The sequence below is a fragment of the Lucilia sericata genome, unplaced genomic scaffold (genome assembly GCF_015586225.1).
Source record: "Lucilia sericata isolate MDLA Ls3-8-SP2 unplaced genomic scaffold, ASM1558622v1 Contig000222F_arrow, whole genome shotgun sequence".
Lineage (NCBI taxonomy): Eukaryota > Metazoa > Arthropoda > Insecta > Diptera > Calliphoridae > Lucilia > Lucilia sericata.
Window position 1 is genome coordinate 1,842 of NW_023994249.1, and position 26,627 is coordinate 28,468.

General features: G+C 31.7%; 1 protein-coding gene across 1 annotated transcript; it reads left to right on the plus strand.

Moving 5' to 3' along the window:
• Window positions 1-4,095: 4,095 nt before the first annotated feature.
• Window positions 4,096-26,627, plus strand: LOC119602321 (gamma-aminobutyric acid type B receptor subunit 1; the record flags this gene model as incomplete). The annotated part of the gene is given in 11 exon segments (XM_037953759.1): window positions 4,096-4,150; window positions 4,153-4,244; window positions 4,316-4,458; window positions 13,392-13,488; window positions 13,490-13,516; window positions 16,559-16,675; window positions 17,983-18,190; window positions 18,264-18,520; window positions 18,617-18,754; window positions 20,718-20,943; window positions 25,967-26,627. Coding segments are annotated over 11 exon segments (1,383 nt in total), but the record flags the coding sequence as incomplete, so codon positions are not given.

Here is a 26,627-nt window from a genome sequence, read left to right on the forward strand (position 1 = left end):
AGACTAGACTATAGACTAGACTATAGACTAGACTATAGACTAGACTATAGACTAGACTATAGACTAGACTATAGACTAGACTATAGACTAGACTATAGACTAGACTATAGACTAGACTATAGACTAGACTATAGACTAGACTATAGACTAGACTATAGACTAGACTATAGACTAGACTATAGACTAGAGTATAGACTAGACTATAGACTAGACTATAGACTAGACTATAGACTAGACTATAGACTAGAGTATAGACTAGACTATAGACTAGACTATAGACTAGACTATAGACTAGACTATAGACTAGACTATAGACTAGACTATAGACTAGACTATAGACTAGACTATAGACTAGACTATAGACTAGACTATAGACTAGACTATAGACTAGACTATAGACTAGACTATAGACTAGACTATAGACTAGACTATAGACTAGACTATAGACTAGAATATAGACTAGACTATAGACTAGACTATAGACTAGACTATAGACTAGACTATAGACTAGACTATAGACTAGACTATAGACTAGACTATAGACTAGACTATAGACTTGAGTATAGACTAGAGATAGACTAGAGTATAGACTAGACTATAGACTAGACTATAGACTAGACTATAGACTAGACTATAGACTAGACTATAGACTGGACTATAGACTAGACTATAGACTAGACTATAGACTAGACTATAGACTAGACTATAGACTAGACTATAGACCTGAGTATAGACTAGAGTATAGACTAGACTATAGACTAGACTATAGACTTGAGTATAGACTAGAGTATAGACTAGAGTATAGACTAGACTATAGACTAGACTATAGACTAGACTATAGACTAGACTATAGACTAGACTATAGACTAGACTATAGACTAGACTATAGACTAGACTATAGACTAGACTATAGACTAGACTATAGACACTAGACTAGACTATAGACTAGACTATAGACTAGACTATAGACTAGACTATAGACTAGACTATAGACTAGACTATAGACTAGACTATAGACTAGACTATAGACTAGACTATAGACTAGACTATAGACTAGACTATAGACTAGACTATAGACTAGACTATAGACTAGACTATAGACTAGACTATAGACTAGACTATAGACTAGACTATAGACTAGACTATAGACTAGACTATAGACTAGACTATAGACTAGACTATAGACTAGACTATAGACTAGACTATAGACTAGACTATACTAGACTAGACTAGACTATAGACTAGACTATAGACTAGACTATAGACTAGACTATAGACTAGACTATAGACTAGACTATAGACTAGACTATAGACTAGACTATAGACTAGACTATAGACTAGACTATAGACTAGACTATAGACTAGACTATAGACTAGACTATAGACTAGACTATAGACTAGACTATAGACTAGACTATAGACTAGACTATAGACTAGACTATAGACTAGACTATAGACTAGACTATAGACTAGACTATAGACTAGACTATAGACTAGACTATAGACTAGACTATAGACTAGACTATAGACTAGACTATAGACTAAACTATAGACTAGACTATAGACTAGACTATAGACTAGACTATAGACTAGACTATAGACTAGACTATAGACTAGACTAGACTAGACTATAGACTAGACTATAGACTAGACTATAGACTAGACTATAGACTAGACTATAGACTAGACTATAGACTAGACTACAGACTAGACTATAGACTAGACTATAGACTAGACTAGACTATACTAGACTAGACTATAGACTAGACTAGACTATAGACTAGACTAGACTATAGACTAGACTATAGACTAGACTATAGACTAGACTATAGAGACTATAGACTAGACTATAGACTAGACTATATACTAGACTATATACTAGACTATAGACTAGACTATAGACTAGACTATAGACTAGACTATATACTAGACTATAGACTAGACTATAGACTAGACTATACTAGACTATAGACTATACTATGACTAGACTATAGACTAGACTATAGACTAGACTATAGACTAGACTATAGACTAGACTATAGACTAGACTAGACTAGACTATAGACTAGACTATAGACTAGACTATAGACTAGACTATAGACTAGACTATAGACTAGACTATAGACTAGACTATAGACTAGACTATAGACTAGACTATAGACTAGACTATAGACTAGACTATAGACTAGACTATAGACTAGACTATAGACTAGACTATCTAGACTATAGACTAGACTATAGACTAGACTATAGACTAGACTATATACTAGACTATAGACTAACTATAGACTAGACTATAGACTAGACTATAGACTAGACTATAGACTAGACTATAGACTAGACTATAGACTAGACTATAGACTAGACTATAGACTAGACTATAGACTAGACTATAGACTAGACTATAGACTAGACTATAGACTAGACTATAGACTAGACTATAGACTAGAGTATAGACTAGACTATAGACTAGACTATAGACTAGACTATAGACTAGAATAGACTAGAGTATAGACTAGACTATAGACTAGACTATAGACTAGACTATAGACTAGACTATAGACTAGACTATAGACTAGACTATAGACTAGACTATAGACTTGAGTATAGACTAGAGTATAGACTAGAGTAGATAGACTAGAGTATAGACTAGACTATAGACTAGACTATAGACTAGACTATAGACTAGACTATAGACTAGACTATAGACTAGACTATAGACTAGACTATAGACTAGACTATAGACTACTATAGACTAGACTATAGACTAGACTATAGACTTGAGTATAGACTAGAGTATGACTAGAGTATAGACTAGAGTATAGACTAGACTATAGACTAGACTATAGACTAGACTATAGACTAGACTATAGACTAGACTATAGGACTATAGACTAGACTATAGACTAGACTATAGACTAGACTATAGACTAGACTATAGACTAGACTATAGACCTGAGTATAGACTAGAGTATAGACTAGACTATATACTAGACTATGACTTGAGTATAGACTAGAGTATAGACTAGAGTATAGACTAGAGACTAGACTATAGACTAGACTATAGACTAGACTATAGACTAGACTATAGACGACTAGACTATAGACTAGACTATAGACTAGACTATAGACTAGACTATAGACTAGACTATAGACTAGACTATAGACTAGACTATAGACTAGACTATAGACTAGACTATAGACTAGACTATAGACTAGACTATAGACTAGACTATAGACTAGACTATAGACTAGACTATAGACTAGACTATAGACTAGACTATAGACTAGACTATATAGACTAAATAGACTATAGACTAGACTATAGACTAGACTATAGACTAGACTATAGACTAGACTATAGACTAGACTATAGACTAGACTATAGACTAGACTATAGACTAGACTATAGACTAGACTATAGACTAGACTATAGACTAGACTATAGACTAGACTATAGACTAGACTATAGACTAGACTATAGACTAGACTATAGACTAGACTATAGACTAGACTATAGACTAGACTATAGACTAGACTATAGACTAGACTATAGACTAGACTATAGACTAGACTATAGACTAGACTATAGACTAGACTATAGACTAGACTATAGACTAGACTATAGACTAGACTATAGACTAGACTATAGACTAGACTATAGACTAGACTATAGACTAGAATATAGACTAGAATATATAGACTATAGACTAGACTATAGGCCTGAGTATAGACTAGAGTATAGACTAGACTATAGACTAGACTATAGACTAGACTATAGACTAGACTATAGACTAGACTATAGACTAGACTATAGACTAGACTATAGACTAGACTATAGACTAGACTATAGACTAGACTATAGACTAGACTGTAGACTAGACTATAGAGTAGACTATAGACTAGATTTTAGACTAGCGCAATTTCTAATTCGTTATGGTCATTGATATTTTGTCCTTCCAATTACAGCATGTTTTCCTTTCTTTTTGTTTCGTTATCCTTTTTATGTAATAAATCAAATATTTTACATTATTTTCTCTCTTATTTAAAAAAAACTAAACACTTTCTTGTATTCGTATTTTTATGGAATTTCAGGGTGTTGTGGCATTCAGCTCTCAGGGTGATCGTATTGCTTTAACACAAATTGAACAATGATAAATGGAAAATATGAAAAATTAGGTTACTACGACACTCAATTGGATAATCTAACATGGTTGAGTATGGAACGCTGGATAGGTGGAAAGGTGGGTAGAGTTATTCTCAAGAAAAATTGAACATGTAATACCAGAAAATTGCAACATTATATAAATTACAGGTTCCTCAAGATCGTACTATAGTAAGACGTGTCTTACGCACCGTATCGCTGCCATTATTTGTCTGTATGTGTACAATTTCTAGTTGTGGCATAATAGTAGCTTTAGCTCTAATTATATTTAATATATGGAATAAGCATAGAAGGTAAGTTATAGTAGATTTTATAAATTATTTAAAACCGAAAGAAGAAAGATCTTCTTAAACTAAAAAGGATATTTTTACATCCTTTTTAGTTTAAGTAAAAAGAAAATATTTATAAAAGTAAAACTATTCTTTTAAGTTTTTCTAACAATAAACATTTTCTAAGGAAGTCAAGAATTTTTTGGCAGAAAAGAGGAAATTTTAAAACAAAAGAATTTTCCGCGTAGTAAAAATGCAGTTTTATTTTATTTACACAAAATAATAAAAAATGTATTTTTTTTAGTTTTGAGTAAAAAATGTTTTTTTGTTTGCAAAACAAACATTTTTCAGATTTTCTTCTTTACTTTAAACACAACCCCACATATTTTATTGCAACACTCACTCTTACACGTGGCCTCATCCTCCAACTTACTTACCTCTCCTCCAACCCTTAACTGTACAGCTTTACTTTGCAACACATTATGGTTTTTGTTAATGTGCAAAATGTATAAAATCTACTCACATCCAAACAGACGTATTTACACTTACTTTCCGTTGAGATCCACAGCAAACAAATACAGGTCTATTTAAGATAAACAATAATGCCAGCGCCTCCACCAACACACACACAAAAAAAACACTCTCAAACCTGATAAAAATACCATATTTTTTTTTCGGAGCAACAATATGTTATTCTCTATTGCAATTTGCTAATACAGCTCGAATTTGGAACACAGCTGAGGAAAGTTCCATGTATATAAACTATATTTACTATGACAAAATCTTGTGGGTAGTGAAAGGGGTTAGTAGGACAGTGGTTAAGTTAATAGAAAATGTAACACATTTATTTTGATTCTATGAGAACTTCTTTGAGGTTCAAATGAATTTCAAACTTCTTGTGATGTCTTAACAGATATCTTTCTTATGAAGAATTAAGCCCTAAAATGTTAGCTTTTAAATTGATTTTATTTTGTTGAATTCATTTAAGTTTTAGCGAAGTTATCAACAATTTACTAAAATAAGTCAAAATGAATATTAATCATACGTCTTGTGGAACAAAACTAAGAAAATTGATATGTTGTAAGGAAAAAAGAAGCAATAGCAGCCGACTGAAAAAAAAAACGTCTATAGCCTTGATATAGACAAGACTAGTTCAGTTCTAGTTCTGTTCTAGTTTATTCTAGTTCAGTTCAGTTCAGTTCTAGTTCAGTTCTAGTTCAGTTCTAGTTTCAGTTCAGTTCTAGTTCAGCAGTTCTAGTTCAGTTCAGTTCTAGTTCAGTTCTAGTTCAGTTCTAGTTCAGTTCTAGTTCAGTTTAGTTCAGTTCTAGTTCAGTTTCTAGTTCAGTTCTAGTTCAGTTCTAGTTCAGTTCTAGTTCAGTTCTAGTTCAGTTCTAGTTCAGTTCTAGTTCAGTTCTAGTTCAGTTCTAGTTCAGTTCTAGTTCAGTTCTAGTTCAGTTCTAGTTCAGTTCTAGTTCAGTTCTAGTTCAGTTCTAGTTCAGTTCTAGTTCGTTCAGTTCAGTTCAGTTCTAGTTCAGTTTCTAGTTCAGTTCTAGTTCAGTTCTAGTTCTCTAGTTCAGTTTCTAGTTCAGTTCTAGTTCAGTTCTAGTTCAGTTCTAGTTCAGTTCTAGTTCAGTTCTAGTTCAGTTCTAGTTCAGTTCTAGTTCAGTTCTAGTTCAGTTCTAGTTCAGTTCTAGTCAGTTCTAGTTCAGTTCTAGTTCAGTTCTAGTTCAGTTCTAGTTCAGTTCTAGTTCGTTCTAGTTCAGTTCTAGTTCAGTTCTAGTTCAGTTCTAGTTCAGTTCTAGTTCAGTTCTAGTTCAGTTCTAGTTCAGTTCTAGTTCAGTTCTAGTTCAGTTCTAGTTCAGTTCTAGTCAGTTCTAGTTCAGTTCTAGTTCAGTTCTAGTTCAGTTCTAGTTCAGTTCTAGTTCAGTTCTAGTTCAGTTCTATTCAGTTCTAGTTCAGTTCTAGTTCAGTTCTAGTTCAGTTCTAGTTCAGTTCTAGTTCAGTTCTAGTTCAGTTCTAGTTCAGTTCGTTCTATTTCAGTTCTAGTTCAGTTCTAGTTCAGTTCTAGTTCAGTTCTAGTTCAGTTCTAGTTCAGTTCCAGTTCAGTTCTAGTTCAGTTCTAGTTCAGTTCTAGTTCAGTTCTAGTTCAGTTCTAGTTCAGTCTAGTTCAGTTCTAGTTCAGTTCTAGTTCAGTTCTAGTTCAGTTCTAGTTCAGTTCTAGTTCAGTTCTAGTTCAGTTCTAGTTCAGTTCTAGTTCAGTTCTAGTTCAGTTCTAGTTCAGTTCTAGTTCAGTTCTAGTTCAGTTCTAGTTCAGTTCTAGTTCAGTTCTAGTTCAGTTCTTTCAGTTCTAGTTCAGTTCTAGTTCAGTTCTAGTTCAGTTCTAGTTCAGTTCTAGTTCAGTTCTAGTTCAGTTCTAGTTCAGTTCTAGTTTCAGTTCTAGTTCAGTTCTAGTTCAGTTCTAGTTCAGTTCTAGTTCAGTTCTAGTTCAGTTCTAGTTCAGTTCTAGTTCAGTTAGTTCAGTTCTAGTTCAGTTCTAGTTCAGTTCTAGTTCAGTTCTAGTTCAGTTCTAGTTCAGTTCTAGTTCAGTTCTAGTTCAGTTCTAGTTCAGTTCTAGTTCAGTTCTAGTTCAGTTTCTAGTTCAGTTCTAGTTCATTCTAGTTCAGTTCTAGTTCAGTTCTAGTTCAGTTTCTAGTTCAGTTCTAGTTCAGTTCTAGTTCAGTTCTAGTTCAGTTCTAGTTCAGTTCTAGTTCAGTTCTAGTTCAGTTCTAGTTCAGTTCTAGTTCAGTTCTAGTTCAGTTCAGTTCAGTTCTAGTTCAGTTCTAGTTCAGTTCTAGTTCAGTTCTAGTTCAGTTCTAGTTCAGTTCTAGTTTCAGTTCTAGTTCAGTTCTAGTTCAGTTCTAGTTCATTCTAGTTCAGTTTTCTAGTTCAGTTCTAGTTCAGTTCTAGTTCAGTTCTAGTTCAGTTCTAGTTCAGTTTCTAGTTCAGTTCTAGTTCAGTTCTAGTTCAGTTCTAGTTCAGAGTTCTAGTTCAGTTCTAGTTCAGTTCAGTTCTAGTTCAGTTCTAGTTCAGTTCTAGTTCAGTTCTAGTTCAGTTTAGTCAGTTCTAGTTCAGTTCTAGTTCAGTTCTAGTTCAGTTCTAGTTCAGTTTTAGTCAGTTCTAGTTCAGTTCTAGTTCAGTTCTAGTTCAGTTTTAGTTCAGTTCTAGTTCAGTTCTAGTTCAGTTCTAGTTCAGTTCCTAGTTCAGTTCTAGTTCAGTTCTAGTTCAGTTCTAGTTCAGTTCTAGTTCAGTTCTAGTTCAGTTCTAGTTCAGTTCTAGTTCAGTTCTAGTTCAGTTCTAGTTCAGTTCTAGTTCAGTTCTAGTTCAGTTCTAGTTCAGTTCTAGTTCAGTTCTAGTTCGTTCAGTTCTAGTTCAGTTCTAGTTCAGTTCTAGTAGTTCAGTTCTAGTCAGTTCTAGTTCAGTTCTAGTTTAGTTCTATTTCAGTTCTAGTTCAGTTCTAGTTCAGTTCTAGTTCAGTTCTAGTTCAGTTCTAGTTAGTTCTAGTCAGTTCTAGTTCAGTTCTAGTTCAGTTCTAGTTCAGTTCTAGTTCAGTTCTAGTTCAGTTCTAGTTCAGTTCTAGTTCAGTTCTGTTCAGTTCTAGTTCAGTTCTAGTTCAGTTTAGTTCAGTTCTAGTTCGTTCTAGTTCAGTTCTAGTTCAGTTTCTAGTTCAGTTCTAGTTCAGTTCTAGTTAGTTAGTTCAGTTCTAGTTCAGTTCATTAGTTCATTCTAGTACAGTTCTAGTTCTAGTTCAGTTCTAGTTCAGTTCTAGTTCTATTTTAGATCTATATAGTTCTAGTTCTTCTTATATATAGACTAGACGATATGACTAGACTACAGGCAGTGAAGTGGGTAGTGAAAGGGGTTAGTAGGACAGTGGTTAAGTTATTAGAAAATGTAATACATTATTTGATTCTATGAGAACTTCTTTGAGGTTCAAATGAATTTCAAACTTCTTGTGATGTCTTAACAGATATCTTTCTTATGAAGAATTAGCCCTAAAATGTTAGCTTTTAAATTGATTTTAATTTGTTGAATTCATTTAAGTTTTAGCGAAGTTTATCAACAATTTACTAAAATAAGTCAAAATGAATATTAATCATACGTCGTGTGGAACAAAACTAAGAAAATTGGTATGTTGTAAGGAAAATAAGAAGCAATAGCAGCCGACTGAAAAAAAACGTCTATAGCCTTGATTATAGACATGACTAGTTCAGTTCTAGTTCTAGTTCAGTTCTAATTCAGTTCTAGTTCAGTTCTAGTTCAGTTCTAGTTCAGTTCTAGTTCAGTTCTAGTTCAGTTTCTAGTTCTATTTTAGATCTATATAGTTCTAGTTCTACTTATGTATAGACTAGACGATAGACTAGACTACAGGCAAGATTACAGACTAAACTATAGACTAGATTATAGACGAGACTATAAACTATAGTCAATCGCAAATGTTTTAACACTGCTCGCTTTTTATCAATTTAAACCACAGTGCGGCGTCATGATGCTGATGTTTATTTTACGGCAACCAAAACATTAGAAACTAGAGCTCAGGGTTTGTGTGTGTTCCAAAGGAAAAAAAAAAACAAAAATAAATTGTAAAACAAAACAAAATATGCAGCATCAGGAAAATGACGCATTTTAACAAAACAAAAAACAAAAAAATTCACTAGCTGATTTATACAGGTATAAAGGTAAAAGCAAATACACGTTTAGTTGGAAAGTAAAGGTAGACAAACAAACGAGGTTGGTAGAAAAATTCCTTAAAACTAAATATAATTGGTTAACGAACTTCAAAAACCAACCACGTTTTCATTTAAATTAACAAAGCAGACAAAACTGATAGATTTTTTTTCTCGCCGAGTAGAAAGAGTTAAGCACAACCATTGTTTTAACCTTCCGAGGAAGGAAATTTCCGCCCCAAAAGTAGATACCATTAGTATTTGGGTGACTGAATGCTGCAGCCTCTTTAAAGAAGAAGAAAAAAAGGTTTACATTTTGTTAAATGTCTAGTGTGTATTTATTGTTGCTGCAAAATGCATTCATTCATTCAGTCGTTCATACATTGAATGAATAGTTGTTTGGTTTTACGCTTTGCTGGATAGAAAAATGAACGTAAAAAACTAACAAAATGTACAATAAAAGTAAAACAAAAGGTAAAAGAAGAATGTAGCAACAAATAACGCATAAATATAGAAATTTTTAGTACACATAGATAAAGTATAGTATTTTGTTGTAAAAATTTTTTATATAAACTTTGGAGGACACATAAAAAGTAAGAAATTCTATACAAAAGCTATCCAAGCAATAGTGGTTATTATTATCCAACAAATTTAGAGCTTTTCTAAAACTTAACAATATAAACAATTATCAATTTTTTCTTTAAAATCAGCAGTAAAGAAAATTTTATAATTCTGGCCACCAGACGTATGATTTATATTAATTATAAGCTGTTTTGTTTAATACTCTATAACTTCACAAACTTGATTGAATTTTCATAAACTTAAATGCATTTAAAGGCCAATAGTTTAGATTATTACAGTATAAATTAAAATCTTTTTATTACACCACTATACTAAAAATTGCTTAACTGTTCTTATTCCCTTTGAATGCATAAAATAATTTTCCTTTAGTCTCAAAGTAAAAATAATAAAAAATTATACTAAAATGAAAATTTTTCTTTTCTTCTTAAAACCACATACTTATGTATGTTATCAAGCATAGAATATTTTATCTTCTCAATTTTGCACATAAATGAATTTTTGTTTTTATAAATGGAAAAATAGTTGCAATATTATTTTTGTGCAGAATTTGTTAGCAAAAAAATAAGGTTTTAAATTAAAAATGTATAAAAATAAGTAGCTATGACCTTAAGTTTATTCATACATTTTTTTAATAGAGAAAAAACTTAATAAATAAAATTTTATAGAAATTTTAGTATTATAAATATTTGGTATATGCATGTTTCTGAACCAGAACTGAACTAGAACAGAACTAGAATTGAACTAGAACTAAACTCGAACAGAACTAGAACAGAACTAGAATAGAACTAGAACAGTACTAGAACAGAACTAGAACAGAACTAGAACAGAACTAGAACAGAACTAAAACAGAACTAGAACAGAACTAGAACAGAACTAGAACAGAACTAGAACAGAACTAGAACAGAACTAGAACAGAACTAGAACAGAACTAGAACAGAACTAGAACAGAACTAGAACAGAACTAGAACAGAACTAGAACAGAACTAGAAAAGAACTAGAACAGAACTAGAACTGAACTAGAACTGAACTAGAACTGAACTAGAACTGAACTAGAACTGAACTAGAACTGAACTAGAACTGAACTAGAACCTGAACTAGGACAGAACTAGAACAGAACTAGAACTGAACTAGAACTGAATAGAACGAACTGAACTAGAACTGAACTAGAACTGAACTAGAACTGAACTAGAACTGAACTAGAACTGAACTAGAACTGAACTAGAAACTGAACTAGAACTGAACTAGAACTGAACTAGAACTGAACTAGAACTGAACTAGAACTGAACTAGAACTGAACTAGAACTGAACTAGAACTGAACTAGAACTGAACTAGAACTGAACTAGAACTGAACTAGAACTGAACTAGAACTGAACTAGAACTGAACTAGAACTGAACTAGAACTGAACTAGAACTGAACTAGAACTGAACTAGAACTGAACTAGAACTGAACTAGAACTGAACTAGAACTGAACTAGAACTGAACTAGAACTGAACTAGAACTGAACTAGAACTGAACTAGAACTGAACTAGAACTGAACTAGAACTGAACTAGAACTGAACTAGAACTGAACTAGAACTGAACTAGAACTGAACTAGCACTGAACTAGAACTGAACTAGAACTGAACTAGAACTGAACTAGAACTGAACTAGAACTGAACTAGAACTGAACTAGAACTGAACTAGAACTGAACTAGAACTGAACTAGAACTGAACTAGAACTGAACTAGAACTGAACTAGAACTGAACTAGAACTGAACTAGAACTGAACTAGAACTGAACTAGAACTGAACTAGAACTGAACTAGAACTGAACTAGAACTGAACTAGAACTGAACTAGAACTGAACTAGAACTGAACTAGAACTGAAATAGAACTGAACTAGAACTGAAGGAGCAAGATTTATTAATTAAAGTACCATTATTTTAAGATTTTTTCTCATAATTATAAAAAGCTAAAGAATTAAAAATATTTCTCTTAATTTAGATAAATATTTACATTTTAATTAAAAATATTTATTAACAAATTATTGTATTTTAAACTTGCCTTAATATTCACCAAAGCTATTTGCTTCAACAATAGCTTTGTTTTCTAAGAAGTTTTGCCACAAAACAGCAACCGTAACAATTGTGTTAAAATAATGAGAAATAAAATAATACTACAAGCAAAAAGGAGCAAAAAAGGAAAACTAAGTTAAACGGAAATAAAGTGCATAAAAGAATAAAAGTATACAAAATCTAAAAAAAAATCTATAACAATAGGCTAAAAACACAAAAACTTGCTTACTTCCTTATAGTTTCTTTAAAACTATTTTTACTGTGCTTTTCCGTTAAACAACAACAAAAAAACCAACGACAAAACCACAAAGTCCCAAAAAAAAAACTTAAACTTAGACCGCACAGCAGACAGTTTAAGGGATAGACCAAGATTCCTTGAAAACTTACAAAAGTAACTTTGTTGTATAAAATCTTAGACCGAAAAATAAAGCACCCACAACATCCTTAAGTTAAAAGGAAGTTAAACCCGTAACAACAGCAGCGGCAGCATCCGGTGGACTTAAAAAAAAAAAAAACAAAAATAGCAGCCATAACTTCTTTTTAAAAAGAATAAACCTAAAACGAAATATCTTATAATTTGTGTTGATGTTGAGAAATATGAGTGGAAAATATTGTTTAGACCACTTAATATAAATGGCCCAACATAAGTCTGGACAGATTTACACCAGGATATTAAACCTTTTTGTCAGCGACAAAAAAACACAAGCTCCCAAACTCCCTCTATATATAGTGATAGTGAGTTGTTTCGTGCTAAATAAATCTAAATATTGTGCACTTAATGTCTTTGCTAACAGTAATCTGCTGTTGCTCTTCCTTTTCAAGACAAAAATTCAAATGACTTGACATCCTTTCTGTTGCCACAATGCAACAACAACATCATACATTTTTAGCCATTTTGTTGGTCATATATTTGGGACTTAAAATTGTTCTGTATTATTTTATTTACTCCAGCTGTATGGCGGGAAAACTGCAAAGACTTTTACAAGATTAATTTTCCAAGGAAAATGCGCTCTCTTAAATATTGTCTAATATTTGGTGTAATTTTTCCTTTAGTTTATGGTTAAAGATAAATTTTGGCTATTTGGTTCGTTATATGCTCTATAAATTCAAATTATAGTTTGTTTGCTGTTCAACGAAATGTGGAAATCTGGCAAAGTACAAAGAAATGCAAAAGGAAGACCAAACATTTAAAAATAAAAAAAAAAAAGTTTGTTAAACATTTTGAAGCAATTAAAATTTTTAATTTATATTTTAATTATATGGTTGTATAGCTGCTTATCTAAGCTTTCGAATGCCATTTTGTTTTAAAAAATTCTTTAATTTTTAAGCAAGTTATAGGCAAATTACCTTAACTACTACTAATTAATATTAATCATACGTTTAGGTGGACATTTATTTTAATACTTCTTTAAACAGTTTTTTGCATAGAATAAGAAGTTAAAAGTTTAGTTTAAAGCAATAAATAGTCAAGGAATTTCATGCCAGCTAGCAAAAGCTTGTTCAATGTATTTCTAAAACGTTTAATATAATAAGACGTATGATTAATATTTAACTTATTTTATTTTGCTAATATCATTGGTTATTGTGCTAAAAATTTGATTTTCTTTCTATTTACAGAGTTATACAATCATCGCATCCTGTATGTAATACCATTATGTTATTTGGTGTCATTATTTGTTTAACATCCGTCATATTATTGGGTATGGATGGACGTTTTTGTTGATCCACAAGAATATCCAAAAGTAAGTAAAAAATAACAAACAAATTTAAAAATTTAACTTTTTAAGAAAATTTGCCTTTTAAAGTAAAATTTTGCAAAAATTTACTTTTTTTAAGGAAATTTTTCAAAAATTTGCTTTTTAAGGAAATTTTTCATAAATTTGCTTTTTTAAGGAAATTTTTCACAAATTTGCTTTTTTAAGGAAATTTTTCACAAATTTGCTTTTTTAAGGAAATTTTTCAAAAATTTACTTTTTTAAGGAAATTTTTCACAAATTTGCTTTTTTAAGGAAATTTTTCACAAATTTGCTTTTTTAAGGAAATTTTTCACAAATTTGCTTTTTTAAGGAAATTTTTCACAAATTTGCTTTTTTAAGGAAATTTTTCACAAATTTGCTTTTTTAAGGAAATTTTTCACAAATTTGCTTTTTTAAGGAAATTTTTCACAAATTTGCTTTTTTAAGGAAATTTTTCAAAAATTTACTTTTTTAAAGAAATTTTTCAAAAATTTTCTTTTTTAAGGAAATTTTTCGAAAATTTTCTTTTTTCAGGGAAAGTTTTCAAAAATTTGCCCTTTTAAGGAATTTTAAAAAAATTTTCTTTTTTAAAGACTGTAGACTATAGATCAGACTATAGATCAGTCTATAGTCCAGACTATAGATCAGTCTATAGTCCAGACTATAGATCAGTCTATAGTCCAGACTATAGATCAGTCTATAGTCCAGACTATAGATCAGTCTATAGTCCAGACTATAGATCAGTCTATAGTCCAGACTATAGATCAGTCTATAGTCCAGACTATAGATCAGTCTATAGTCCAGACTATAGATCAGTCTATAGTCCAGACTATAGATCAGTCGATGGTCCAGACTATACATCAGTCTATGGTTCAGACTATAGATCAGTCTATGGTCCAGACTATAAATCAGTCTATGGTCCAGACTATAAATCAGCCTATGGTCCAGACTATAGATCAGTCTATGGTCCAGACTATAGATCAGTCTATGGTCCAGATCAGTCTATAGTCCAGACTATAGATCAGCCTACAGTCAAGACTATAGATCATTCTATAAGTAAGACTATAGATCAGTCTATAATCCAGACTAAAAATCAGTCTATAGTCCAGACTATAGATTAGTCTATAATCGAGAATTTAGATCAGACTATTGCCCGGACTATAGATTAGTCTATAGTCTAGACTATGGAGCAGTCTATAGCCCAGACTATAGATCAGTCTATAGTTCAGACTATAGATCAGTTTATAGTTCAGACTATAGATTAGTCTATAATCGAGAATATAGATCAGACTATACATCATTCTAGAGTCCAAACTATAAATCATTCTATAGTCCATTCCATAATGCAGAATATAGATCGGTCTATAGTCCAGACTATATATTAGTCTATAGTCCAGACTATAGATCAGTCTATAGTTCAGACTGTAGATCAGTCTATAGTCCAGACTGTAGATCAGTCCCTAGTCTGGACTATAGATTATAGATTAGAAAATTTTTCACAAATTTGCTTTTTTAAGGAAATTTTTCACAAATTTGCTTTTTTAAGGAAATTTTTCAAAAATTTACTTTTTTAAAGAAATTTTTCAAAAATTTTCTTTTTTAAGGAAATTTTTCGAAAATTTTCTTTTTTCAGGGAAAGTTTTCAAAAATTTGCCCTTTTAAGGAAATTTTAAAAAAATTTTCTTTTTTAAAGACTGTAGACTATAGATCAGACTATAGATCAGTCTATAGTCCAGACTATAGATCAGTCTATAGTCCAGACTATAGATCAGTCTATAGTCCAGACTATAGATCAGTCTATAGTCCAGACTATAGATCAGTCTATAGTCCAGACTATAGATCAGTCTATAGTCCAGACTATAGATCAGTCTATAGTCCAGACTATAGATCAGTCTATAGTCCAGACTATAGATCAGTCTATAGTCCAGACTATAGATCAGTCTATAGTCCAGACTATAGATCAGTCTATAGTCCAGACTATAGATCAGTCTATAGTCCAGACTATAGATCAGTCGATGGTCCAGACTATACATCAGTCTATGGTTCAGACTATAGATCAGTCTATGGTCCAGACTATAAATCAGTCTATGGTCCAGACTATAAATCAGCCTATGGTCCAGACTATAGATCAGTCTATGGTCCAGACTATAGATCAGTCTATGGTCCAGATCAGTCTATAGTCCAGACTATAGATCAGCCTACAGTCAAGACTATAGATCATTCTATAAGTAAGACTATAGATCAGTCTATAATCCAGACTAAAAATCAGTCTATAGTCCAGACTATAGATTAGTCTATAATCGAGAATTTAGATCAGACTATTGCCCGGACTATAGATTAGTCTATAGTCTAGACTATGGAGCAGTCTATAGCCCAGACTATAGATCAGTCTATAGTTCAGACTATAGATCAGTTTATAGTTCAGACTATAGATTAGTCTATAATCGAGAATATAGATCAGACTATACATCATTCTAGAGTCCAAACTATAAATCATTCTATAGTCCATTCCATAATGCAGAATATAGATCGGTCTATAGTCCAGACTATATATTAGTCTATAGTCCAGACTATAGATCAGTCTATAGTTCAGACTGTAGATCAGTCTATAGTCCAGACTGTAGATCAGTCTATAATCCAGACTATAGATCAGTCCCTAGTCTGGACTATAGATTATAGATTAGACTACTGCCCGGACTATAGATCTGTCTATTGTCCAGGCTATAGATCAGTCTGCAGTTTTAACTATAGATCATTCTTCATTGCATACTATAGATCAATCGATAGATTTCCAGTCTATAGTCCAGACTATAGTTCAGTCTATAGTCCAGTCTATAATACAGACTATAGGTCAGTCTATAATCCAAACTATAGATCAGTCTGTAGTCTAAGTTGTAGTCGTAACTATAGGTTAGTCTACAGTTCAGACTATAGATTGGATTATATATAGTATAGCAACTAGTTTTGTCTAAAATAAAAATTATAGAACAGTATTGAATCCTGATTATCATGACTTATAAAATATTCTTTATTTATTTGCTCTCTTAGATCTGCCAGGCCAGAGCTTGGCTTTTATCCACCGGTTTTACTTTAGCTTATGGTGCCATGTTTAGCAAAGTATGGCGTGTACATCGATTTACTACTAAGGCGAAAAGAGATCCCAAAGTGAGTAAATATTATAAGAAACCACAAGTAAGTGTCAAATTTTTTTTTTTTTCTAAACTAATTATTAATAGGGTCACAAGCACCTTTTATGCAATACACTATATGTAGTGTAAAGCACTTAAATATAAAGCGTTATAATGCCATTTGAACTAAGACAATACTTTTATTAAGGGACTATAGTTATTACTATTAATGAAATAAATTTAATTTTAAACTTAAAAATTTACATAAAAAATGTGGATATTAAATAATTTCCTAGAAACATTTTGCTGTTTTATGTAACAACAAAAAAAAAACCATTTAAAATGCAATAACAACATAATTATACAATTAATATATTTACACGCTCTCATGCACTTTTTGCAAAATAAAAAAAACAAATGTGAACAATAAAAACTCATACAGTTGACAGTGACATTTTATAAATGAACTGATAATAACCAAAATGTACAACGATAATGATGAGTTGATATATGGAAGAGATACAGATACATTTGAAGTATCTGTAGCTGTAGCTGTAGGTGTGTATATGTATGATTGTGCTTAAATGAATCTATTTGTGTGCGTAATAAAAATGCAGAAAAACTGTTTTTCTTGTTGTGAACAAAAAAAAAAAAGAGAAAAATATTATTAACATGACAGATAACAAGAAAAATAAATAAAAAAATGTTTATAAAAAAAACCATATAATTTAAAATGAACAAACAAAATCGATTAAAAAAAAGCGCTGTACATTAAAATTTTATGACAGTTGGGTGCAGCAGCCAAAGAAAGAAAAACTTGTGTTATACAATGATTAATGGCCAGAAAAAAAAAGAACACAGAGAAACAACAAATTAACACTATTTAAACACTTTAATTAAGCAAGGCCTTAATTAGGTCTTTGTGCATATGATAAACATAATTTTTAAAATTCTCATTTACAATAAAGTCAATAAAAATGTTGAAAAAATAAAAAAAGACATTTTTCTTTGAAATCTTAAAAACCTTTAAATAAGCTCTCACATTACTGAAAATGAATAAAATCGCTTTATAAGTTTATTAATAAAATTAAATTTAAATAACTAAAACACCACGACGTATGATTAATATTAATTAGCTCTAAAACAACAAAAACTTTTATAACTTGTTATAAAAACAATCATATAAACTCACAACAAACTAATAACTAAAGCTAACACTTAAAGCTTTCTTAGCACTTACCTCCACAGCTTTTAGGGATCACCTGAACACGTTCACACAACCTTCAAATTACCAACCAACCTAACAAATTTTTTTTTTTTTAATTTCTCTCCCCTTTCTCTTAGAAAAAAGTGGAACCTTGGAAACTTTATACCATGGTTACCGGCCTACTTTCCATAGATTTAATTATTTTATTAGCCTGGCAAATCTTTGATCCCTTACAAAGAATATTAGAAACATTTCCTTTAGAAGATCCCCTATCAACGACTGATGATATTAAAATACGTCCAGAGTTGGAGCATTGTGAGAGCGAAAAGAATTCCATGTGGTTGGGTAAGTATCACACGAAAAACAAACGTAAATAATAATTAATTTCATTCTGTTTGCTTCTATATTTATTTTACAGGCCTTGTTTATGGTTATAAAGGTTTAATATTGGTCTTTGGCCTTTTTCTGGCTTATGAAACGCGCTCGATAAAAGTTAAACAAATAAACGATTCGCGTTATGTAGGCATGAGCATTTATAATGTGGTGGTCTTGTGTTTAATTACGGCACCAGTGGGTATGGTCATCGCATCGCAACAGGATGCTTCATTTGCATTTGTGGCATTGGCTGTGATATTTTGTTGTTTCTTAAGTATGTTGCTAATATTTGTGCCAAAGGTAAATATAATTATTTTTAAAATGGTGTTTTACAAATAAAAGGAACAAAGTTTTAAGCAAATGTACTTTATTTTCTTCCTTGTTTTGTTTTTAAAGGTTATTGAAGTTATACGTCATCCTAAGGATAAAGCTGAATCGAAATATAATCCCGATTCGGGTATATCGAAAGAAGATGAGGAACGTTATCAAAAGCTGGTAACGGAAAATGAGGAACTGCAGCGTCTGATAGCGCAGGTAAGCAGAAACAGAACTAGAACAGAACTAGAACAGAACTAGAACAGAACTAGAACAGAACTAGAACAGAACTAGAACAGAACTAGAATAGAACTATAACAGAACTAGAACAGAACTAGAACAGAACTAGAACAGAACTAGAACAGAACTAGAACAGAACTAGAACAGAACTAGAACAAGAACTAGAACAGAACTAGAACAGAACTAGAACAGAACTAGAACAGAACTAGAACAGAACTAGAACAGAACTAGAACAGAACTAGAACAGAACTAGAACAGAACTAGAACAGAACTAGAACAGAACTAGAACAAACTAGAACAGAACTAGAACAGAACTAGAACAGAACTAGAACAGAACTAGAACAGAACTAGAACAACTAGAACAGAACTAGAACAGAACTAGAACAGAACTAGAACAGAACTAGAACAGAACTAGAACAGAACTAGAACAGAACTAGAACAGAACTAGAACAGAACTAGAACAGAACTAGAACAGAACTAGAACAGAACTAGAACAGAACTAGAACAGAACTAGAACGAACTAGAACAGAACTAGAACAGAACTAGAACAGAACTAGAACAGAACTAGAACAGAACTAGAACAGAACTAGAACAGAACTAGAACAGAACTAGAACAGAACTAGAACAGAACTAGAACAGAACTAGAACAGAACTAGAACAGAACTAGAACAGAACTAGAACAGAACTAGAACAGAACTAGAACAGAACTAGAACAGAACTAGAAACAGAACTAGAACAGAACTAGAACAGAACTAGAACAGAACTAGAACAGAACTAGAACAGAACTAGAACAGAACTAGAACAGAACTAGAACAGAACTAGAACAGAACTAGAACAGAACTAGAACAGAACTAGAAAGAAAAACAGAACTAGAAGAACTAGAACAGAACTAGAACAGAACTAGAACAGAACTAGAACAGAACTAGAACAGAACTAGAACAGAACTAGAACAGAACTAGAACAGAAGTAGAACAGAACTAGAACAGAACTAGAACAGAACTAGAACAGAACTAGAACAGAACTAGAACAGAACTAGAACAGAACTAGAACAGAACTAGAACTGAACTAGAACAGAACTAGAACTGAACTAGAACAAACTAGAACAGAACTAGAACAGAACTAGAAAAAACAGAACTAGAACAGAACTAGAACAGAACTAGAACAGAACTAGAGAACAGAACTAGAACAGAACAGAACAGAACAGAACTAGAACAGAACTAGAACAGAACTAGAACAGAACTAGAACAGAACTAGAACGAACTAGAACAGAACTAGAACAGAACTAGAACAGAACTAGAACAGAACTAGAACAGAACTAGAACAGAACTAGAACTAGAACTAACTAGAACAGAACTAGAACAGACTAGAACAGAACTAGAACAGACTATAACTAGAACATAACTAGAACATAACTAGAACAGTACTAGAACAGTACTAGAACAGAACTAGAACAGAACTAGAACAGAACTAGAACAGAACTAGAACAGAACTAGAACAGAACTAGAACAGAACTAGAACAGAACTAGAACAGAACTAGAACAGAACTAGAACAGAACTAGAACAGAACTAGAACAGAACTAGAACAGAACTAGAACAGAACTAGAACAGAACTAGAACAGAACTAGAACAGAACAGAACAGAACTAGAACAGAACTAGAACAGAACAGAAGAAGAACAGAACTAGAACAGCAGTAAAACTAGTTATTTTAAAGAGATTTTTCAGTATTGGAACACCCGTGCGTATGATTTATATTAATTAGGAGTTATATTGAAGTTTTACTCTTTAACCTTCAAACAGGTTGATGGTTTTTAATAAAATTTTATATAATTTAAAAAACAAAACCCTCTGGACTTTAGTTTTAAGGTCAAGAAAACTTTATAACTGAAAGTAATTTAAAGAAAAATTTTGTTTCCTTTTTATTGCCTCTAAAAAAAAAATTAGAAAGAAGAAAAAATCCGCTTACTACGACAACGTTTAGTTGAACGAGAATCACAAATGAAAACCTCAGAAGCCAATGGCTGTGGTATGACAGCCGCAGGAAGTAGTAATTCACATGTGCAACAGCAAATACCCGCCGCCACAGCAGCCACTAGTACCTCATTATCGGTACATACCACTGCAACGTCCTCACATCTAACACCCGCCGCAACACTAGCAATAACACAAGGTAAGTAAGAAATTTGTTTTTTTGGGGGGATTTTTCAACTTAGTGAAGAAAAGTAAAGGGTTAAAAAACAAATGAAAAGGAAAAACCTCTACCACTGTACCACTTCATTAACATTTATAACACACAAAACTTCAACGTCAACGACATCAACATCATTTGCATTTTTTTAGTTAAACCTCAGAAACAAGTAGCAACATTTACATTATACAACAACTCATTATCAACATCCTCATCAATACCGCCACCACCAACAACAACAGCAACAACATTAACAACATCAATATCATTAAAACAAATTTTCAACAAATACTGGCTGCAACAGCAGCAACAACAACAACATTTACCACTTCCACCCCCACAACACCCTTATTAATGAGAAAATCGTTACAACGACAATCTTCTTGTAATTCAAAAATAACAACAATAGCAGCAGCAGCAGCAGCAGCTACAACACCAGTAGTCTATCGTACAACAAGTCGCAAAAATAGCAAACGTGATTCAGCATTGCAACCACTGATACAACCAGAAGGCATAACAACGACCTCAGTATCGGATTTTGATAGCGCCACTTATATGGGTGGCGGCTTTTCACAATTAACCACAACAACTACAGCAACATCATCAATACGTTCACGAGCTGCCAGTCAATCATCAGCATTTGAATTCTCCGATAACAACTATCTATGAAAAACGCACAGGACTATGGGCGGCAAAAAAAAAGGCTTTGGCCTTCTACTGGTTGTTGGCTTTGTTTACGACGTGTAAATGTTAGAATGTTTACACTAAACAAATATACTTCTTTTTTACTAAACCAGTTAATCCAGCCAAACATTTTCCCACTAACAAGAATTGGCCTTTTTCGCTACTTAAAAACCTGCTCTGCTCCTCTTATGATTTTGCTACAAAATTTAGTCGGGTACGATTTTACAGAATTTATTTTCTCAGCACTTTAGTTTGTTACTAATTGGCAAGGGCTTGATATTTCTGCTTTAATTATTTTTCAAATTGTATATAAATTATTTTTTTGGCTTTTGGACTAAATCCATGTTGTATGTTGTGGTTGCTAGTATGAGGCCAGTGAAAACCAAAGAAACCATATAATGAACAGTTTTAGCCCAAAAATATTTTAATGTAAAGTAAATTACTAAAATAATTTTATAATTTTATCAAGTAATAACTTATATTTTTCTTTACTTAAAATTTTTGTTAAAATAATTAATTTTTAATTTGTTTATTTTCTTTTAGAAATTTTGGCTATATTTGTGGGACTCGGTAAAATTATATATACAAAAGCTTTTTGTGTGATTAAATGTTATAAATCAGCACAAATTAATACTCAGCACTGAAAACTGCAAAATTGAACTATTATTAAGCAGGGGGGAAATGTCTTAAATATATGTCTTCATAATTGCAAAAATATTCCCTAAAATTTCCCATAAAAATCTAATAAAATTTCCCCATACAACCATTTAAATCATAACTTTAACTTTTTGTCTACCCTGGCGTATGAGTAATATTAATTATGACTTTTTTCACAATTCTCACTCTAACTGCTACAATTTTCAAAAGAACTTCATCAAATTTAACACAATAAAAGAAAACCTAACAAATCTTCAAAAAACCTAAGCAAATTCTACTTGAAAGCCCACATTCTACAAAATTTCATAAACTAAAATCCTTTTAAAAAAATCTCATAATTTTGAAAATAACAAAAAATGTTAATTTAAAATTCCAACAAAGATTTCCTAAAAAAAAATATATAAAACCTCTCAATTACTTTTATTTCCCAAAATAAATCTCTATCAAATTAATAGGTTTTGTTTTAAGTAATTAATGACCTGTAAAAAATTTATTACTGATTGCAGTTAAATATCCACATAAAAACCATAGCAGTTAATAGCTCAATCTGCAGCACAATTCTGTAATTGTTTTTATCTATTTTTTTTAAGTATTTTACCATAACTAAAGCATACACTCGAAGTTTACATATTTTACCACAAAAAAAAACACTGTATTTTATTTAAATAAAAACGCACTTAATATCACACACTTTAATACCAAATTCTTAACAGTTAAATATTGAAAAAAAATCTGTAAAAAAACTGTTAATAGGAAATTTTACGTAAATAAAAATTATTTAAGAAATTAAACAAAACTAGAACTGAACTAGAACTGAAAACTGAACTAGACTGAACTAGAACTGAACTAGAACTGAACTAGAACTGCTAGAACTAGAACTGAACTAGAACTGAACTAGAACTGAACTAGAACTGAACTAGAACTGAACTAGAACTGAACTAGAACTGATCTAGAACTGAACTAGAACTGAACTAGAACTGAACTAGAACTGAACTAGAGCTGAACTAGAACTGAACTAGAACTGAACTAGAACTGAACTAGAACTGAACTAGAACTGAACTAGAACTGAACTAGAACTGAACTAGAACTAGAACTAGAACTGAACTAGAACTGAACTAGAACTGAACTAGAACTGAACTAGAACTGAACAGGAACAGAACTAGAACAGAACTAGAAGAGAACTAGAACAGAACTAGAACAGAACTAGAACAGAACTAGAACAGAACTAGAACAGAACTAGAACAGAACTAGAACAGAACTAGAACAGAACTAGAACAGAACTAGAACAGAACTAGAACAGAACTAGAACAGAACTAGAACAGAACTAGAACAGAACTAGAACAGAACTAGAACAGAACTAGAACAGAACTAGAACACAACTAGAACACAACTAGAACAGAACTAGAACAGAACTAGAACAGAACTAGAACAGAACTAGAAAGAACTACAACAGAACTAGAACAGAACTAGAACAGAACTAGAACAACTAGAACAGAACTAGAACAGAAGAACTAGAACAGAACTAGAACAGAACTAGAACAGAACTAGAACTAGAACAGAACTAGAACAGAACTAGAACAGAACTAGAACAGAACTAGAACAGAACTAGAACAGAACTAGAACAGAACTAGAACAGAACTAGAACAGAACTAGAACAGAACTAGAACAGAACTAGAACAGAACTAGAACAGACTAGAACAGAACTAGAACAGAACGAGAACAGAACTAGAACAGAACTAAACAGAACTAGAACTAAACAGAACTAGAACAGAACTAGAACAGAACTAGAACAGAACTAGAACAGAACTAGAACAGAACTAGAACAGAACTAGAACAGAACTAGAACAGAACTAGAACGAACTAGAACACAACTAGAACAGAACTAGAACAGAACTAGACAAACAGAACTTAGAACAGAATAGCACAGAACTAGAACAGAACTAGAACCGAACTAGAACAGAACTAGAACAGAACTAGAACAGAACTAGAACAGAACTAGAACAGAACTAGAACTAGAACAGAACTAGAAACAGAACTAGAACAGAACTAACAGAACTAGAACAGAACTAGAAACAGAACTAGAACAGAACTAGAACAGAACTAGAAACAGAACTAGAACAGAACTAGAACAGAACTAGAACAGAACTAGACCAGAACTAGAAACTAGAACAGAACTAGAAAACAGAACTAGAACAGAACTAGAACAGCACTAGAACAGAACTAGAACAGAACTAGAACAGAACTAGAACCGACCGACTAGAACAGACCTAGCACAGAAACTAGAAACAGAAACTAGAACAGAACTAGAACAGAACTAGAACAGAACTAGAAAGAACCTAGACAGAACTCGAACAGAACTAGAAACAGAACTAGAACAGAACTAAGAACAGCGAACTAGAACCGAACTAGAACAGAACTAAACAGAACTAGAACAGAACTAGAACAGAACTAGAACAGAACTAGAACAGAACTAGAACAGAACTAGAACAGAACTAGAACAGAACTAGAACAGAACTAGAACAGAACTAGAACAGAACTAGAACAGAACTAGAACAAACTAGAACAGAACTAGAACAGAACTAGAACAGAACTAGAACAGAACTAGAACAGAACTAGAACAGAACTAGAACAGAACTAGAACAGAACTAGAACAGAACTAGAACAGAACTAGAACAAACGAACAGAAAGAACAGAACTAGAACAGAACTAGAACAGAACTAGAACAGAACTAGAACAGAACTAGAACAGAACTAGAACAGAACTAGAACAGAACTAGAACAGAACTAGAACAGAACTAGAAAGAACAGAACTAGAACAGAACTAGAACAGAACTAGAACAGAACTAGAACAGAACTAGAACAGAACTAGAACAGAACTAGAACAGAACTAGAACAGAACTAGAACAGAACTAGAACAGAACTAGAACAGAACTAGAACAGAACTAGAACAGAACTAGAACAGAACTAGAACAGAACTAGAACAGAACTAGAACAGAACTAGAACTAGAACAGAACTAGAACAGAACTAGAACAGAACTAGAACAGAACTAGAACAGAATAAACGAACTAGAACAGAACTAGAACAGAACTAGAACAGAACTAGAACAGAACTAGAACAGAACTAGAACAGAACTAGAACAGAACTAGAACAGAACTAGAACAGAACTAGAACAGAACTAGAACACTAGAACAGAACTAGAACAGAACTAGAACAGAACTAGAACAGAACTAGAACAGAACTAGAACAGAAGAGACTAGAACTGAACTAGAACTGAACTAGAACTGAACTAGAACTGAACTAGAACTGAACTAACTGAACTAGAACTGAACTAGAATTGATCTAGAACTAAAGTAGAACTTCACTATAGTATATACTTTAGTCTAGTGTGTACTATAGTCTAGTCTAATCTAGTTGAGAGGTTGATCTAGTGTACAGTCTACATGTGAAGATAAGATTATTGTCAAGCATATAGGCTAATATATAGTCTGTTGTCTGGCCTATGTCTAGTCCATAGTCTATTGCATATTCCACTATTTTTATGTCTGAAAGATTTCCCTATTGGATCTTTCCTATTTATGTGTTTGTTATTATCACACATATGTTTGTGTTATTTTAAAATTTTTTTTCATTTCAATAATTTAATATTCTTGTTCTTCTATTTCAGATACACACGATCATCATACATGAAAAAACGTGTCAATTTCCTTTACGTGATAGGTAAATTTTTAATTAAAATTTTAGTTTTTAGACAAATAAATTTAAATGAAAAAAATTAATTTAGAAATTAATGAAAAAAAAAAAACGAAAAAAAAATAATATCTATAAAACTATAAAAGAAACTTAATTATATAAAAATGTAGCTATATTGATTATAACTTAAGTGTAGATAATTCATTAAACAATTTCGCGAAAACAAAAACAAATCTAATGATTTCAAATACAAAATACTATAATTAAAATAAAGTAAAACGATAACTTTTGTACAAACATTTTGTACCTATATATTTTTTCATTATACTTGAAAAAATATTAAAAAACCATATTAATTACAAATTAATTTTCATTAAGTTTTTTAAACAAATTTCCTATTAAGTTTCTTATAAAAAAAAAATACACTGACAAGTATAAAACTATAAAAATAAAATAATTGTAAATATTAAAACTGTAGATCACTTTAGGCAAGAAACCCGTAAATATAAATGACGTTGAATATTTAGTAAAAAAAAGCAACTTAATGATTAGTTTTAAAATTTGAGGAATTTTTTAAAAATTTTATCATAAAAAATTTATGTAAATAAAACCAAACGACTCTGCATGTCCTTAAA